The sequence below is a fragment of the Pyxicephalus adspersus genome, chromosome 7, assembly GCF_032062135.1.
Source record: "Pyxicephalus adspersus chromosome 7, UCB_Pads_2.0, whole genome shotgun sequence".
Classification (NCBI taxonomy): Eukaryota; Metazoa; Chordata; class Amphibia; order Anura; family Pyxicephalidae; genus Pyxicephalus; species Pyxicephalus adspersus.
The window spans coordinates 68,098,701-68,114,759 of NC_092864.1; the positions used below are offsets into that span (position 1 = coordinate 68,098,701).

General features: G+C 38.8%; 1 protein-coding gene across 6 annotated transcripts in view; it reads right to left on the bottom strand.

Annotated features, from left to right (window-relative positions):
* Positions 1-3,104: 3,104 nt before the first annotated feature.
* The window catches only part of KPNA7 (karyopherin subunit alpha 7), a 14,580-nt gene continuing 1,625 nt past the window's right edge, over positions 3,105-16,059 (bottom strand). For 3 of the 6 annotated variants that reach the window (XM_072418866.1, XM_072418863.1, XM_072418867.1), the window contains exons 2-11: positions 12,551-12,646; positions 11,672-11,809; positions 10,521-10,606; positions 9,704-9,972; positions 8,838-8,920; positions 7,691-7,954; positions 6,517-6,750; positions 6,258-6,440; positions 4,640-4,789; positions 3,105-3,278 (exon numbers count right to left, since the gene is read on the bottom strand). In XM_072418866.1, coding sequence (XP_072274967.1) covers positions 3,183-3,278; positions 4,640-4,789; positions 6,258-6,440; positions 6,517-6,750; positions 7,691-7,954; positions 8,838-8,920; positions 9,704-9,972; positions 10,521-10,606; positions 11,672-11,809; positions 12,551-12,616 — 1,569 coding nt within the window. In that variant the 5' untranslated portion in view covers positions 12,617-12,646 and the 3' untranslated portion in view covers positions 3,105-3,182. Of the gene's footprint in view, positions 3,279-4,639; positions 4,790-6,257; positions 6,441-6,516; positions 6,751-7,690; positions 7,955-8,837; positions 8,921-9,703; positions 9,973-10,520; positions 10,607-11,671; positions 11,810-12,550; positions 12,943-15,663; positions 15,962-16,019; positions 16,052-16,059 lie in introns of those variants that run through there. The other 3 variants (XM_072418865.1, XM_072418864.1, XM_072418868.1) reach the window with 3 other exon arrangements.

The window sequence follows — 16,059 nt, forward strand, 5'->3', positions numbered from 1 at the left end:
TCCAATTTTTCTTACAAAACACATGAATATGCTTGTTCCAAGTGCTGGTAGGTGTTTGTATTGCCCTTGGTTCAGACAATACAACAACATTATACAAAATGTTCTCTTTGCTGCTTAGAACATGAGGAATATTGCCAATTCCTAGTCAGTACAGACATGCCAACTGTTTAAAATATTGTATTCTGATAACTATATTATAAACAATTACATATTTGTATGGATTCCACATGCAGACCAAGACGTCCAACAAAGTTAAAGGTACAAGTTTTGTGACAAACCATTAAATTGGCAGGGGTGCTTTCAACAGTACTTTTTATGTAGGTTAAATTCTCTTTTAAGACAAAACAGTTGCTTAACTGCCCAATAGGTTTAGTTTTAACAATATGACTTCCTGTCCTGGACAATTTAGTTTGTATGTAAATTTATTCAGTCCTGTAGGAGGTTTTGCCAGAAATGGATATTCAAGAGAAGAACCTTATGCTCTATTTTCCTGACAAATGACAAGTTTAGATATTCTCCTTTGCATTTCCTTTATATTTTCTAGAGGCTACATTACAACTATGTGACAACTTAAACCATCACTGCTATTGCCAGTATAAGCAAACACCACAATTGTCCTTGGCTTGTCCCCTTTTCTTTAAAATACAGTCCCTCTTCTCAGCTTTCCCTCTTTTTTGGTTAGATGTATACCTCTAAAAATATTGTAAATAAAATTTTGCAGCAAACCCATCACTGAGCTTTTAATATAGCAAGTGTTTACACTGTTATTTGGACCAAACCCCCCCCAGGCACGTTGTCTTTGTGTCACCTTTGACTCGGCCCCCTCATTCAGAACATTTCCAGGTCCGGTCACTTTCACCTACACAACATCTCCAAAATCTGCCCCTACCTGTCCCCAGACCATCAAACTCCTTGTACATGCTCTTATCTCCCGTCTGGACTACTGTAACATCCTCCTCTCTGGTATTCCACTAACCCGACTCTCTCCTCTACAATCTATTATGAATGCTGCAGCCAGACTCATCCATCCTTCCCTCCATCGCTGATTCTCTTGTGAAATGGAAGCCAATGAAGAGAACTACAAATTCAAGATCCTGCGCTTTGCTATCAAATAACTACACAGTTATTGTCCCATTTACATTTCTGACTTGGTATATAAAAAAACTCCCCCAGCTGCTCTCTTCACTCCAATGACCTCCGAATGTCTTCCTCACTCAACCTCATTACACACACGGATACAAGACTTCTCTAGAGCTGCCCTGACGCTCTGGAATGGTCTTCCTCGTCCGCTTGCTCCTACTTTCTGCTCATTTAAAAGAGCACTCAAACCTATTATTTCAAACTTGCCTACACATCTTCTGCCTTTTGAAGCCATCACTTACATATCCCATCCTATTGTGTGGGAATTCCCCCCACCTACTAGATTATAAGCTCTTCGGGCCAGGGTCCTCCCCTCCTGTATCACTGTCTGTATTAGTCTGTCATTTGCAACCCCTATTTAATGTACAGCGCTGCGTAATATGTTGGCGCTATATAAATCCTGTTTATTAAAATGCATAATTTGGACACCAATATGTTAACACAGTTGTACAAACACAAAGGCGATTGTTTAACTAGTCTTGTTTTTGTGTATTTTAATTTTTTTGATGATTTGAGGAACAGAATAGTTTAGTTTGTCTATATACATAATAAGTATTCATCTTGCCTAACTAATAAGCTTCAGGAGACCTTTAATGACTCACAATGCTCATAGTGGAAGCATAGATTTGGATACACACTGCACTGCCTCATAGGGGATACCCATTTGGACAGAGTATGATAAATGGCTAGTAAGGTAATAGGAAGCTTTGCTAAGAATGTTATTGCCAATCATCTGTAAATGAACAAATGCAATTTGTTAAACCACAATTGCTTTACTTAAACCCAATTCCCTGAGGAATTAGTGAAGAAATGGAAGGCATCACCATCTGTAAATCGGACAAGGCGATAACCCCTTGCAGCGATATTAGGGTGGTTATCTCTCTGATCAAGCTCGGCCAAAGCTGTGACTAAACAGGCTGGTCCACAGCTTCAGGACATGTTATGGTCCTTCTAAACATCTGACCGACTTATCAGACCAGTTGCCCATGAAGTCAAATGCAAGTATTTCATTTTTTTTTTTTTCCCATTCAAACCTCTAAGAGTCCAGATATAGCTTAATTTCACAAAGACTCAGAACAGACTACTTCGACTTCAGGATTTCATAATCAAGGATTCCACTGGCAGATAGAGGATTTACGCTGGGTACACATGTGCAATAATTGTCGTTGGAAAGCATCTTTCACGATCCTTTCCAACACCTACGGACTGCACGATGCATGAATGATGAGTGCTGTACATACAGTGCCATTCTGCTCTATGAAGAGGGGAGAGAACAGAGCTGCACCCCACTGTGCACTTCCCCCTTACTTCTATTACGATCGTTAGTCGTCCTAGGAGCCGCCGATACAGTCCTGAGCCGATTAACAGACAAGAAGCATTGCAAGTGTGTACGTAGCCTTACTCAACTAGGCCTGTAAACCAAGGACTTCTGTCCAGAACAGCAGATACATCCTCTAATCTATACGTACAATTCTTTTGATTTCAGAAGGGGAAAAAAAAAAAAAAAAAAAAAAAAAAAAAAACTAAGAAAAATTGACAGGCATATAGCTTTTAGACTACTTGTACACAGTAACATGTTCTAGGAGATTGGCAAGCTTGTTGCTCTACTTAAACCTTGTCAGGTTACCAAGTGATGTCAACAAGGACAAAAGCAATGTGCACAGATGGGTTTTAAACAGTAAACCAGAACCAAGGACAAGCCACACAGTAGGAGACCAACCATGAACACACACACACACCATTTAAATTGTGACACTTCTCAAAGACTGAAGTTCAAAAGCAACATAACAGTGAGTAGGACTTTTGCAGGGCTATTGTTCTTTGCCTTTCTGGAACATAGCTATACTGTGACAAGTGGTAAATTTAGCCACCCAAAAGACATTTGGTACAACACCCGCCAATATAAAGCCACACATGTACCTTCATACAACTGGCATTGTAAATAAGAAAATTGACCAGAAACATTTTACAAATAATGCTTTATTGTGCGTTATTTATTCCCAGCTTTTTTTCTACTTAACTTTTCACCAGGCATTTTGTCATTAGAAATTGAAAGCCTCCTTGGGGATATTTGGTGCTTGAAATGCATATCTTTCTTTAGAAGCCTCTGGTTCCAGGACAGCCATCTCCTCTGCATCCTAGCATACAGATATACAAGTTTGTTAGAATGCTACATTAGATGTATTTTCTGATCAGATTTTTTTTTCACTGTTCCACTTAATTGACAGTTTAAGATAACTCAGGAGGGTTAAAAGAGAATAATTAGACAACATGTTATACTGCCAATTCATTTTAGAAATAACTCAAGAATTCAAGTACATCACAAATTTTACACATTGCTTATCAACCGCAGTCCCAACAAATAATTGTTAATTAAATCCCAACAGTTATAAGTTGTTTAGTGAGAAGGGAGGAATTTTTTTGTAACATTAGACATGAAGAGAAACATTTTTTGAAATAGGAGTCAAATTGTTTTTTTATAAGGTAAATGCATGCCATTTCTGGCACATCAGGTATTTTTCTGTGTGTAGAGGGTTAAAACCTGGGGAAAATGCTGCAAGTCCTGCATAGAAAAAAAAAAAGCTTTAAATATTGGCCCCAAAGTTGCTTATGTTTCCCTTTGACCATGTACTATTCAGTGTAGTTTCAGATTACAGCTGCTACACATTTGTATTCATAAAATATACTAGATTTTGTTAAAATAACCAACTCACACAATCTGGTGTATGAAAGATGTCAATACTTTGAGCACTAAGAATTACATGACCCATCTTTGACAAATTTGCAACAGATTTTCATATACAGCCAATATAGAGGAAACAATATTGGCAGTATACATTGATTGGATTCAAGTTATCCACCATCTACTCAAATATACAAAATTTATACAAAGCCTTGTAGATGAGAAATGTAGAGTACAAAGAACTCTACATTGACAGTTTATACATGTCGAGCTTGGTAGAGTGGGCAAGGTCTGGAAACGGTCAGATTTTGTGAAAACAGCTCTGTTCGGCTTTGAAAGTTTGAGCAGGCCAGTCTTCTATTGCAGATGGGACTGACTCTGCAACAGACATACTTGCCTATTTTCTTATCTTCCTCAGGTGTCTGCCAGGTATCCCAGCATCCCCCGGGGCTGCCAGGAATGAATGATCTCCCATGCGTGGGCTTTATGTAATCTGATCAAGTAATACAGAAGGGACATCATTCACATAAATGATCTGTCTGGCTGTAATGTTTACTTTAACTGATCTTTTATGATACTATCCAAGTTACGCTCACCAGCCACTACTATTCGTTACAGCTGGTCAACTGCATGTTAATGCAAATATTGAGGATATCTGCTTTACAGAAAAAAAAGTTTGAGTGTTGCTTCCCTGGGGGAAAAATCCTTTGCTGATGCCAGAGGGTAATAGACAGACTTATTAGAAACTATAGAAAACCAATTTTCATGTTTTATTCAACTGTTCCTATGGTCTACATATTTACTAACATAACATACCTCGCCTGAGAAGTATTTTTCTATGAGAGCCAAAGCTGCATGGTAAACCATATGATTGTCATGTGTCTGCAGAGCCTCAATTTTCTCCAAGCCTCCCAATTCTTCCACAACTAAACTTAATTTATCCAGCTCGCCAAGCTTCTCTGCAGCCTAAATAGAAAAAGAAAAGAAACCCCAAAGCTCATGTCCATAAAAATTCTGTATTTGCAATCTTAAGTCCTATAAGAGGAAAGGCATCTACATAATAAACTAGAACTGTAGGATGTTTGAAAATGCATACAGCAGGACCTATGAGGGAAATCCTGTTGTCAGTAAGACTATTGAAAAATTGAATTACAGCAAGACAGATTACATATTTCTCAAGTAGCATTAAAAGATCATACAAGTGGTTACCCTGCAACCTACCAAAATAAGGAGGAAATTGTGTTACCTTTCATATACCAAGGGTCATCTAATGAGTGAAATTTATATTCTAAGACGCAACCATGAAAAAGGTTAAGGTTAATGAAATACAGTGTGCACACTAAAAATGTAAGCCTGACACTATACATTCCCAAGATTCTCAATTACCACTTAAAGGCTGCTGCAGAAACACTCATAGCAATCATCATAATTCCAAGTGACTACTTATGCGAGACATTTATAGTCCAGTAAAATCTGAAAAACTCCAATAATGCACAACATGCAGCTGCAGAGAAAGCACAAATGAGCCATCTACAAAACCTGCAGTGAGAACAATTACCCCACACACCTAAGTAAAACCTCTTAAATGAGCTTAAGATACAGGTTAAAGGCATCCAAGTGCATGGGTACAAAATGACAAAATGTAAGTATTGTATCATCAATATACTACAGCACTACTGTGTGCAGTAAACACAATACCTCATCAGACTTCTGTCCTGCTCCCTATGCAAAAAGATGGATCCCCTCCTGCTTAGACATAAAGGAAGAATGTTTATACTTGAGGCCATTAACCAGCAAGTATTAATTGGAAGCTAGCTTTAAAATCTGTTAGATTGTGTTTGTATCATTGTGCTAATAAAGGTAAAATACCCAACATGGATAAAGTGGGTGTTAGTCCACTTTTTCCAGTGCACAAACAAAAAAGGGAGCCAATTAAGAAAATGCCCAAGTGAGTGTTGTCACAACTACCTAGACTTGAAAATGTTCCTATAACAATGGAGAACTGTAAACAGATTTACAAAGCAATGAACTATATAAGAATTATGTACTGGTCCTTAGGGAAACCTTAGACTTCAACCAGCCTTTAAATCACTGAGTACACTAGTCTTAACTAAGCTGCCCCTCTTATTTGGGCTGTGCACAACTAGGGTAACAAGAAAGTTGAGGCAAGACTATGGAACAAAACCCTGGGCTGGATATGAATTTAACACTTACAAAGCATACCTGAACATACCAGAAGTACATACACATTACCCCAACTAGATCTTTGTACACATGTTCTCTGGCCTCTGTTGTGACCCCAATAAAGTATTGAGCATTACACATGTCACCTGACAAGTGCCATTACAGAAGGTCATATTTCATAACTCCTATCAGATGTCCATATGCAAAAGACATTGTACATTTCTTCATATGCAAATCAATAAAGGCTTACCAGAAATATATTGGAAATGGCATCTAGGATAACTAGTATAGTCTTGCTGTCCTTGACAGTTAGGAGGTTAAGCAGGGGTTCCAGCACTCCACAATGTACCAGCTGTACAACTTGCTCTACAGTACCTCCACTTGTGTAGTTTGTCACGGCCCAAACTGCTTCTTTCTGAGCTTTAAAATCACCCTAAAGGAGGGAGAAGAAAACAAACACTGTACCCAAAAACACAACCACCATGTATGAACTTTCTAAAAAGATTTACCTTGTTCAGAATATCAATAAGTGGAGGAAGAAGGCCACAAGTTATAAGTTGCTGAATCTGTGGAGCTGGCCCTGCAGCAATATTGCTAAGAGCCCATGCTGCCTCCCTCTGGACACTAGGCTTAGGATGCCTAAGAAGTTGGGGCAGGACAGACAGGATTCCTGCATCAATGGCAACTTGGGTCTGCTTGTCAGTTCCAGTTACTATATTTCCAATGCTACGTAGGGCTGGTGTCTGAAGAGGTGGGAGAAAAAAAAAAAAGTTAGATACATGTGTCTATCAAGTTCAACCACTAGGGAAATAAACATCCCAGATTTAAAATCTTAAACTACGTACACACTTCCAATTATCGTTGGTAAACGAACGACGAACGATCCTGCACGATATCTGCGAATGATCGTATAGCACCGATCCTGTACATACAGATAACGACACGATCGTTCGTAGATATTGTACACACAATAGATGCGATCGTTTGAACGATACAGGAAGTGACGTGCACCACAGGAACGTTCGTTCATCACGCATGCTCAGACCATGGACGATCAATGAACGATCGTACACACGAACGATGGTCAACGATCGTCGTCCAATCCGATCCGCCGGTCCGGTCGTTCATTTCCAACGACTTTCATCGTTCGTCGGTTACTTTTTTTACGAACGATTTTTGCCCAATTGATCGTTCGTCGTTCATTTTGAACGATAAAAATTGGAAGTGTGTACGCAGCTTTAGGGACAGTTGGTCCAGAGGAGAAAAAAAAAAAAAAACCACCTGGTACCATTTGCTCCAACAGGGGGAAAAAAAAAAAAAAAATTCCTTCCTGATAATGTAAGGCAGTCAGATGTTCCCTGGATCAACAGTTTGTTAGCTTTACTTTAAAACCACTGTTATATTCTGTGCTTCTAGAAAAGCATCCAGCATTTTTCTTCAAGCTATCTATAGAACTTGCTGAAGCCACTTCATGCAGGAGCTGAATCCACATTTTCACAGACGTATCCCTTCCTTATCTGGAGAAGGAACTTTTTCTTCCAGATTCAGACCCAGAGTGCTCTCTTGTATGATTTTTAACAGAATAAATTAGGAAGAGTTCCCTATATGGATCATTTCTACAGGGTTTTGTTTACCACTACTTCTAGCACAAGTGCAGCAGTTGTGCTACTAAAGATTTCTTACCAATATGTTAAGTTCTTGACTCTGCATTAGCTGTACTATCTTGTCCACAACACCTGCCGACACAACAACATCAATCCTGTCATTGGAACCATCTGTGAGGTAAGACATTGCCCAACATGCATCAGAAAGGATGTCTTTGTCGTCATGGTAGAGAAGCTGTGTTAGCACTGGCAACATTTGTTTGACTGCTTTAATGGGTGGGTATGGGTTTTTGTTGCGACAAAGGTTAGACAGGGTCCATGTAATGTTTCTAAGAAAACCAATCTAAGGAGAGAGGGGGAGAACCAAAAAATTAATTTAAAAAAATTATGCATTAACTGACATATTAAAGAAAGGCCTTAACACCCATTAGTACTTATGACGCCAAACATGGCACAGGCAAGAACAGATTGTCTTGATCACAAATGAGGGTCTTAAAACTTGTGCCAATAACTTACAGGGGAGAAAATGTATTTAACAATCATTAGCAAGTACAACATTCATCTTTACTATGATAAACATTACATTTATTTATACACCTAATGTTAGGTTTCTGTAGAGTGTTTTAGGCCAAAATCTGTAGACATTCCACTGAGAAGTGGAATCTTCATAGTATTTAGATTCAAGCAGTTAAAGAGAATATTGAAAGTTTTAGACACTGATGCATTTCACATGAAAGTGCTTTAAGTAACCATCATCCCATGATACTGGTAAAGAGCATCAGGTTCTATTGTAGCTGCAATGGGTTCACCAAGAGAAACTGAAATGGTTGCTTACCTCATGCCAAGTCACCAAAATGTAAACAAAAGTAATAACAGTCTGCCAATTCTCTTTAAATGGAAAGCTGTTGGGAATTACACATCTAGTTCTTTTGCTCATGTTATAGGCGATAATGCTTTTTTTTTTTTTTTTTTTTTTTTAAGTTTATAAAGTTGTTTCTTCCAACTACTAGTTAAGACAGCAGCAACTAGGCAAATCCTTGCCATTTTAGGCAGTGAGGGAATGCTTGAGAGCAAGTTTAACAATTTTGCAGCATGGTAAAGCGAAAGTAGTTTTAGCTGCCAATAGGATTGGCTAAATACAAATATGAAGGGCACAATTTGTGTTTAGTATATTAAACCAAGGGTGAGAAAATATTGACAAACTAGATACAAACAAAAGTACATACCGGTGTCTGTGGCGTCACCAAAGATAAAAGTGGTGGAACCACATTGCAGCTGATTAGTATGTCTCTGTAGACTGGACCATCACCTGGAAAGAAATTGCCAATTAGAAATTAAAAAAAAAATAAAATCCTTAATGAAAATGTTGGTTTCTATGGTTAAGGGAATCAATAGTCTTACAGAAAGATTAAGTTCCAAACCTCATGGCCAAACTGCATTGTGCATGCACATCAATCCAGATACATGCCAAACCCTGGTAATGTGTTGAATTTAGTCTCATCGCCAATTTGCTGGGGGCTCTTCAAATTACTGTATTTAGTCTGTAGCTTACCACTTCCTACAATACCCTCCTCACAGTTTACTATATACATCTGGCAACCGCATTTTACTTGATTTATTTATAAAGTTTCATGTGCCAATTAGCAGCATTTTAGATATCTTCCTGAATTTCTATAGTGCTATCTTTTGGAGATTACAAATAGCCTTGACTTATTTAGGGTGGAAAGTTGCATACCTATACATACCCAGGAATTGGATGCGGTCCATAATGGTACTGTTCAAACTAGTGTATTGTTTTACATTTTTAAAAAACTGAAGCGTCAGAAGCACAGCAGTCCTCTTACTACTAGGTGGCAGAGGTTCTTTACAATGTCAGTGAACTGTTAGCCAGTTACTACAATGGAATCATACTTACATTTATTTCCTGCCCTGAGCTTCCTTGTCACTACCTTTTGTTGCCCGTTTTTGTGGGGACACGACAGTAAAGCTGGATTGGCTGGTTTTAATTTTAGTTATACTTCTATACATTCAGAGCAATTATTTAATCAGTATAAATGCAATTTGTTTTGTGAAGGAGAGGCATGAAACTTACCAGCAATGTTCCCCAGTGCCCAAACAGCCTGCTCACTTATTTGTGCATGTGGGGAGGAGATCAGAGCTATAAAGGATGGAATAGCATTTGCCTCTACCACAGCTTTGGTCTGGTCTGAGGTGCCTGATGCAATATTCGTGAGGGCCCATGCTGCTTCAAACTGCAACATGCTATTATCATGGTAAGTTAGGAAATCCACCAGCTTTGGTATTAGTCCAGCCTCAATGATATCATTTAAGGGAGGATTCCTCTCACGTGACAACATTTTCCTGCAAAGTAGAATTATGAAGTCAGATATAAAACTTACATTTCATGGAGTTTTTATTATACTAACTTTTTGATATAAGGAAGATCCAAAAATATGTCTGGTTTATTACAGTTTGACTAAATCTCATGAACTTGTCTTCCTATAAGGCAAGATGTTATCAAACCTCTTGAATATGGGTACAGAAAAACCCCATTTTAGACATGTTATGCTGTGCAGTTAGGAGGTCAAAAATAGGGTTGAATGAAAACAAAAATTAATACTCCTCAGGTACCAAATGGTTTTACACAATCCTGTTTATGGTTTTATTATTGCTACATTTTTGGTTGTATAACTTTGACCCATATTGTATGATTGTTTTATTTTTTGTATGAATCTTCATGTTTTCATAATAAAACAATTTGGAAAAAAATAGGGTTGAATTGACTAACCTATCTTGAATATTTTGAAGGCACAGTGATAAGATGGTTAACAGTCTGCCAATTTTGTGTTAAAACTGTATATAATTTTTGCCTTTACTGTTTGGCATCATTCATAAACCTTGACACCTACCTGGTAGCCTGTGTACATTTCAGCTCAAGATCTGAATCTCCAGAATGAATACCTTCTATTATTTCATCAAGGGATAATGGAGGACCCTAAAGAGGAAAAAAAAAAAATTGCATTACATGTATAGTCAAGGACCAAAGTCTGGGCTCTAAAGTTCTAGTGCTTGACTAATTTGCACAGTTTTGACTGAAATCATTCTACTGCAAAAGGGCTGGAAATGTTTCTAAGAAAACCAATCTGGAAATAGAAATAGCATCAAATTTTTGTTACTGAATATGTTATTTTACAAGCTTTGTCAGTTGTATTTTTGGATCTGGATGCCATAATAGTGCACTTTCTATTACAGCCAGTTTAACAATGCATAGAGTGCACTGTTTGCCTTCCTAATGCTTTAAAAAGCAGTCCTAGCTGCCAAAAAAAGTCACTTTTTAGATTTGCTTCACTGTGTAGAAAAGTTGTGGTGAAGTCTGGAAGGGACAAAAAAAAATGCTGATTCTTCAGTGAAACTGCTCATAAGCCATTCACTTACACTAAGTGTGCACTTACCGGTAAGTTTTCCTTCAATCTGATGCGACACCTACACATGACCTTTAAATAACATTCAAGCTGAAGAAATGATTGACTCACTTAGCTGTAGTGAGTTGTCAGTTAGAGCGGATAAACTGGTTTTATTGCTCCTCAGCTTAAAAATTGAAATATTTCATGAACAAAAAAACTTTTACTATAACTGTATATTTAGTTATGCATTTGGAAACCACTCTAAAACACAGCAAATTGTGAACACTTGTATAAGGATGAATTATCGTGTTTGACAAATGGGGCTCTTCCTGTCTACATGTAAAAACTACAGAAGTGTAATCAAATAAAAATGGTTCAAGCACCCAAAACGGATTTAACCCTAGATTTTTCTCTATTGCCACACCCACTTGGTGGGTACTTACAAATTATTCTACCTGTCCAGACACATCCATATTAGTTTACACATACAGCATTTCCAGTTGTAACAGCTGTGCACTTAATTGGCCACTAGGTGGCAGAACAAGCAATTGTTTATTAGGCACCAAAACAAGAAGTGCAGGAAAATTCAGAATTTTAGATAAACATTGGAATCATTTATAAATAGAGCCCTTTGATCTTTATGAAAATAGTGGTACCTGTTGAGCCTTCTGCTGTTCAGGAGAGTTAAGTTCATCATCTGGAAATGAAGACACATTTCTCCTCTTTAGAATCTGCTCGTCTTTCTTAGCCTTTCTGAGCTCCACATTTACCTCTACTCTTCGTCGCCTTAGTTCCTAGAAAAGTGCAGGTGTGAAATATTAGATTTACAAGACTTTCCTACATGCAGGGAATCAAAATCAGATATCCTAAATTCCCAGTCTTCACAATTTCAATGAATTGAAAAAGAAAATTGTCCAAATTTGGACTTCAGAAGTCCACATGAACAACTATATGACTTGCAGCCACCATCCTATTTACCATGATCACAAAAGCCAACAATTATCGCAGAGTTCTATAGGTCCAATTTTCTTTATATGATTGGATTTCTGCCCGTTCTCAACATGTGCTCTGTGCGCCACACACCAGAATTAGGCAAGACCAACAAGCTTGCTTAGAATTTTAGAACTAGTCATTGTGTGGTCAGCTTATCCAGAAGTCTTAGGTTGACTGACCCTTTGTATAAACAGGTTATGTCAATACCTGATATTAGTGTAGAAATGTTCTTACAATTAAATAGGGCTAAGAACACACTATACACATTCAAATGTATCCAAACCCAAGAACATTGCAGCTAAGACCTTAAAGCGGAACTAAAGTTGTTCTTTAAAATGGTGGATGAGGTCTTATTGCAGCAAGGGACAGGCTATGTCTCCCCTGCAATAAGAATTCTTACCTTCATCTGTTCTAAGGAAGCATTTTAGAGAGCTGCCAAAATCTTCATTATAAGAAGTCATCTACCAAATACCATTAGATTTAAAGTGACCAAAACAAGGAGAACCTACAATTGTGAAATTGTTTTTAGCATGTGAACTCACTGCAGTGTCTTTGCCTTTATTCTTAAACTTTTTCATACGGTCATCGGCTTCATTTACAGTCGGCATCTTTGAGAACTTTACTTACTGCACGCCAATCTAAAGGGAAAAAAAAAAAATAAAAAAAATACAAAAACACAATGTTACACAAGTTTAAGAAAATGGATGTTGGGGGTGGCACATATTAAGCTACGTACACACGGCAGATTTTTATCGGCATCGGCCAAATATCAGGAGAAAATCTGCCGTGTGTACAGTCGGTGTCGTCCATCGTCCGAACGACCGACCTGCCGGATCCACGGACGATGGATGACAACCGATCCTAATGAAAGGGAAGGGGGAGAGCGCGCAGCAGGGTGCCGCTCTCCCCCTCTCCATAGAGCAGAAGGGTGCTGTATGTACAGCATCGTTCATGCATCGTGCACTCCCTTGTCGTTGGAAAGGATCGTGAAAGATCCTTTCCAACGACAAAAATTGCACGTGTGTACGCAGCTTAAGTGTGTATTTAGCCTGACAACTGGAGGGGGTATCCAATTGTATAGCCCCTTCCCCACAATTTCTAATTAACATAAAATGGGTAGGGAAGAGGCAGCAAAAGTATTGGAGATAAAAGCATACCAACTAAAATAAGAATAAGGTCTAAATGACCACAGGCCAGTTAGCAGCAACATATAATCAGAAGAATACAGGGTACAGGCAGACTGTGTAGTTTGCTGCCTTTGTAGAGTAAAGTGGCATCAGATGACAGATTGTTCTACACATATCTGGCTAGGTGTTCAGTGGCATCAGCTATGACTTGCCAATGCAAGCTTGTGGTCATAACAAAAGTGCCTTCTGAATCCTAGATTGTAAGCTCTTCAGGGCAGAGTCGTCTCCTCCTGTGTCGTTTGCAACCTCTATTTAATGTACAGCACTGCATAATATGTTGGTGCTATATAAATCCTGTGTTAATAAAAATGCCTGGAACCATGTTTGGACTAAGGGACACCCCCAGGTACCCCACTACATTATAGTAATTGAATAAAAACTGCCTTAAACTGGCTAAGGCTTTCCCTGCATCTTCCCCTTTCACCACAAACATGACAACTTTGTCTGGCCCACCAGAGAGACCTCCAACGCACAAGCAAAGATTGAGGTGAGGGTTTCACTTGTTTTGTTGGAGAATAAAGATGGGTTGGCAGAATATCAGGAAACAATTACTGGTGCATTTAATGTGGGAAATAAATTGGATGAAGGTTTTCTTAATTTCAGCCTTATGCACTGACTGAGTGATAAAGAAGTGGCCTCTTGTTTGGAGAAGCTCCCCAATTGACAACCTTCATCCACACATGGTGGTTAATTACTTAAATCTCATTTAGTCATCAACAGACATTGAAATAAAACTCTCCTTCGCCAATTTGAAATCCCATAGGGTCATGGACACCACAAGGTAGACAAAGTGCAAGCAAAGATGAGACATGAGTGGGGAACCAGAGAACAAAAGTTTGATCACCCTACAAAATAAGTGTTTAGCTTGCAGACATCCATTTTATATTAATAGAGATACATTGCCAGTCTATTCAATCCTTTAGGGGGGGGAAAGAGGGTATATATGTAAATTTTCAATTTGAGCTAAAATTTCTTCCCCGCCATCAATTTCAGGGTGCCAATTACTGTGAGCATTAGTTCACAACTCGCCCAGTCATGGGCACAAACCAAAAGGTCACAACAAAGTCATTCAATGTTCACAAAATCACAAATCTGAAGTCACAAAAGCCTGAGTAACCAGGAAATTCTGCTACGGTTTTCAAGTGAGGCCAAGTGAGTTTAAATTAGTTTAAAAAACTAACCAGGCTTATGGAAAACCTTGTAGAGTATTCCAATGGAGACGGGAAGAATAAACGACACAGTTCTTATGGTATGTGTAATTGACATTAAAAAATTTCAAAATAATTTGCACTAAGCGGCATGCTAAAGCGGAGACAATATGTAGTCAATACATGTTTATGGAGCAGGGAACTGCAAAATAGAACAAGACTGCAAAGTAGAAGATACTAGTTAGACAAGTTTGAGGAATAGTAACCCAGAGGTCCCAGTAGAGATGAATAGTAATGGATATCCCGACTGGTTTAAACATGCAAAGTAAAAAGCCAAGTGGGCAAGCCATGTTGGAGGTTCGTGCAGTTGAGGATTTGGTAATTTCCTAAAACAATGATGGTAGCAAGGTCTCATATCATTCGGAAGGCAATTGGCTGTGAGAATTGTGAAATAAAGCTATGAACACAACGCCTTTTAAATAACCGCCTGGTAATAAGGTTCTCATTAAACATTCAGTACACCCCCTCCAGATTTATTAAAAATATTTTGGGAGGGCCCAAAAGTTTTAGCATCCTGGAGCAATTTTCCAGATAACCCAATTCAGCTTGCATCTCACCCAGCATTGTATCCAAAGTAGATATATGAGAAGAGAGCTACCATTAGTATTTCGACTTCTTTTTTTTGTTCAATGCATTTGAGGATCCTACTACAACATTCACTGCTGTCGGGCACCTCCTAATAAACACCAGCAGGATCCTACTACAACATTCACCACCGTCAGGCACCTCCAAACAGCAGCAGTATACTACTACAACATTCACCGTCAGGCACCTCCAATTAAACACCAACAGGATCCTACTACAACATTCACCAATGTCAGGCACCTCCAGACAGCAACAGGATCCTACAACATTCACTGCTGTCAGGCACCTCCTAATAAATACCAGAACATTCACCACTGCCAGGCACCTCCTAATAAACACCAGCAGTATACTACTACAACATTCACTGCTGTCAGGCACCCAAGAAGTGGTCACAGGCTGCCCCCAGGGGTGAGGCAGAAATGGGGCATATACATACCAATGATGCACATGTGCACTCACCATGGATAGCACCCTGCCCCCTCTTCTTACCCATACACCCCTGAGGTTTTTTTTTTTGTTTATTTTAAAGTGTTCACAAGCCGCTGTAACAACATTCTAAATCACATTTAAATAGAAGACACACAAGCATTTACAACCTGGGGTATTGTCAGGAGGCTGGGGCATAAACAGCATTGCCACCACCAATCAAAAATAATAAACTTTCAGGCCAGTTACCTTTATTACATGTGACTTTGAGCAGTAATAACTTTCCCTAATACTTGTAGTATGGGAATGACTCGGGGGTCCAAATATTCCCCCACAGGGGCCACTCAGTCCACCAGCACACAAATGCCAGTTACCTCAGATGACAGTCAGGGTATATACAGGTAATAGGTGTTTATGGTGAATGTTGCACCTCTAGCACAAGACATTCTGATAAAGAAAACCATAAATATATTGCAGCTTAATCATTACACATTTCTCTCAGGCTCCCCCCCTTAGGGATGAGGAGTGCAGATTATACATACAGTTTTATGTTTATAACCATTCCCGCCAATTAAAGAATTACCTCACAGCTCCCTGCCACCTACCGGCCTGAGACGGGGATACCCCGCAGCTCCCTGCCACCTA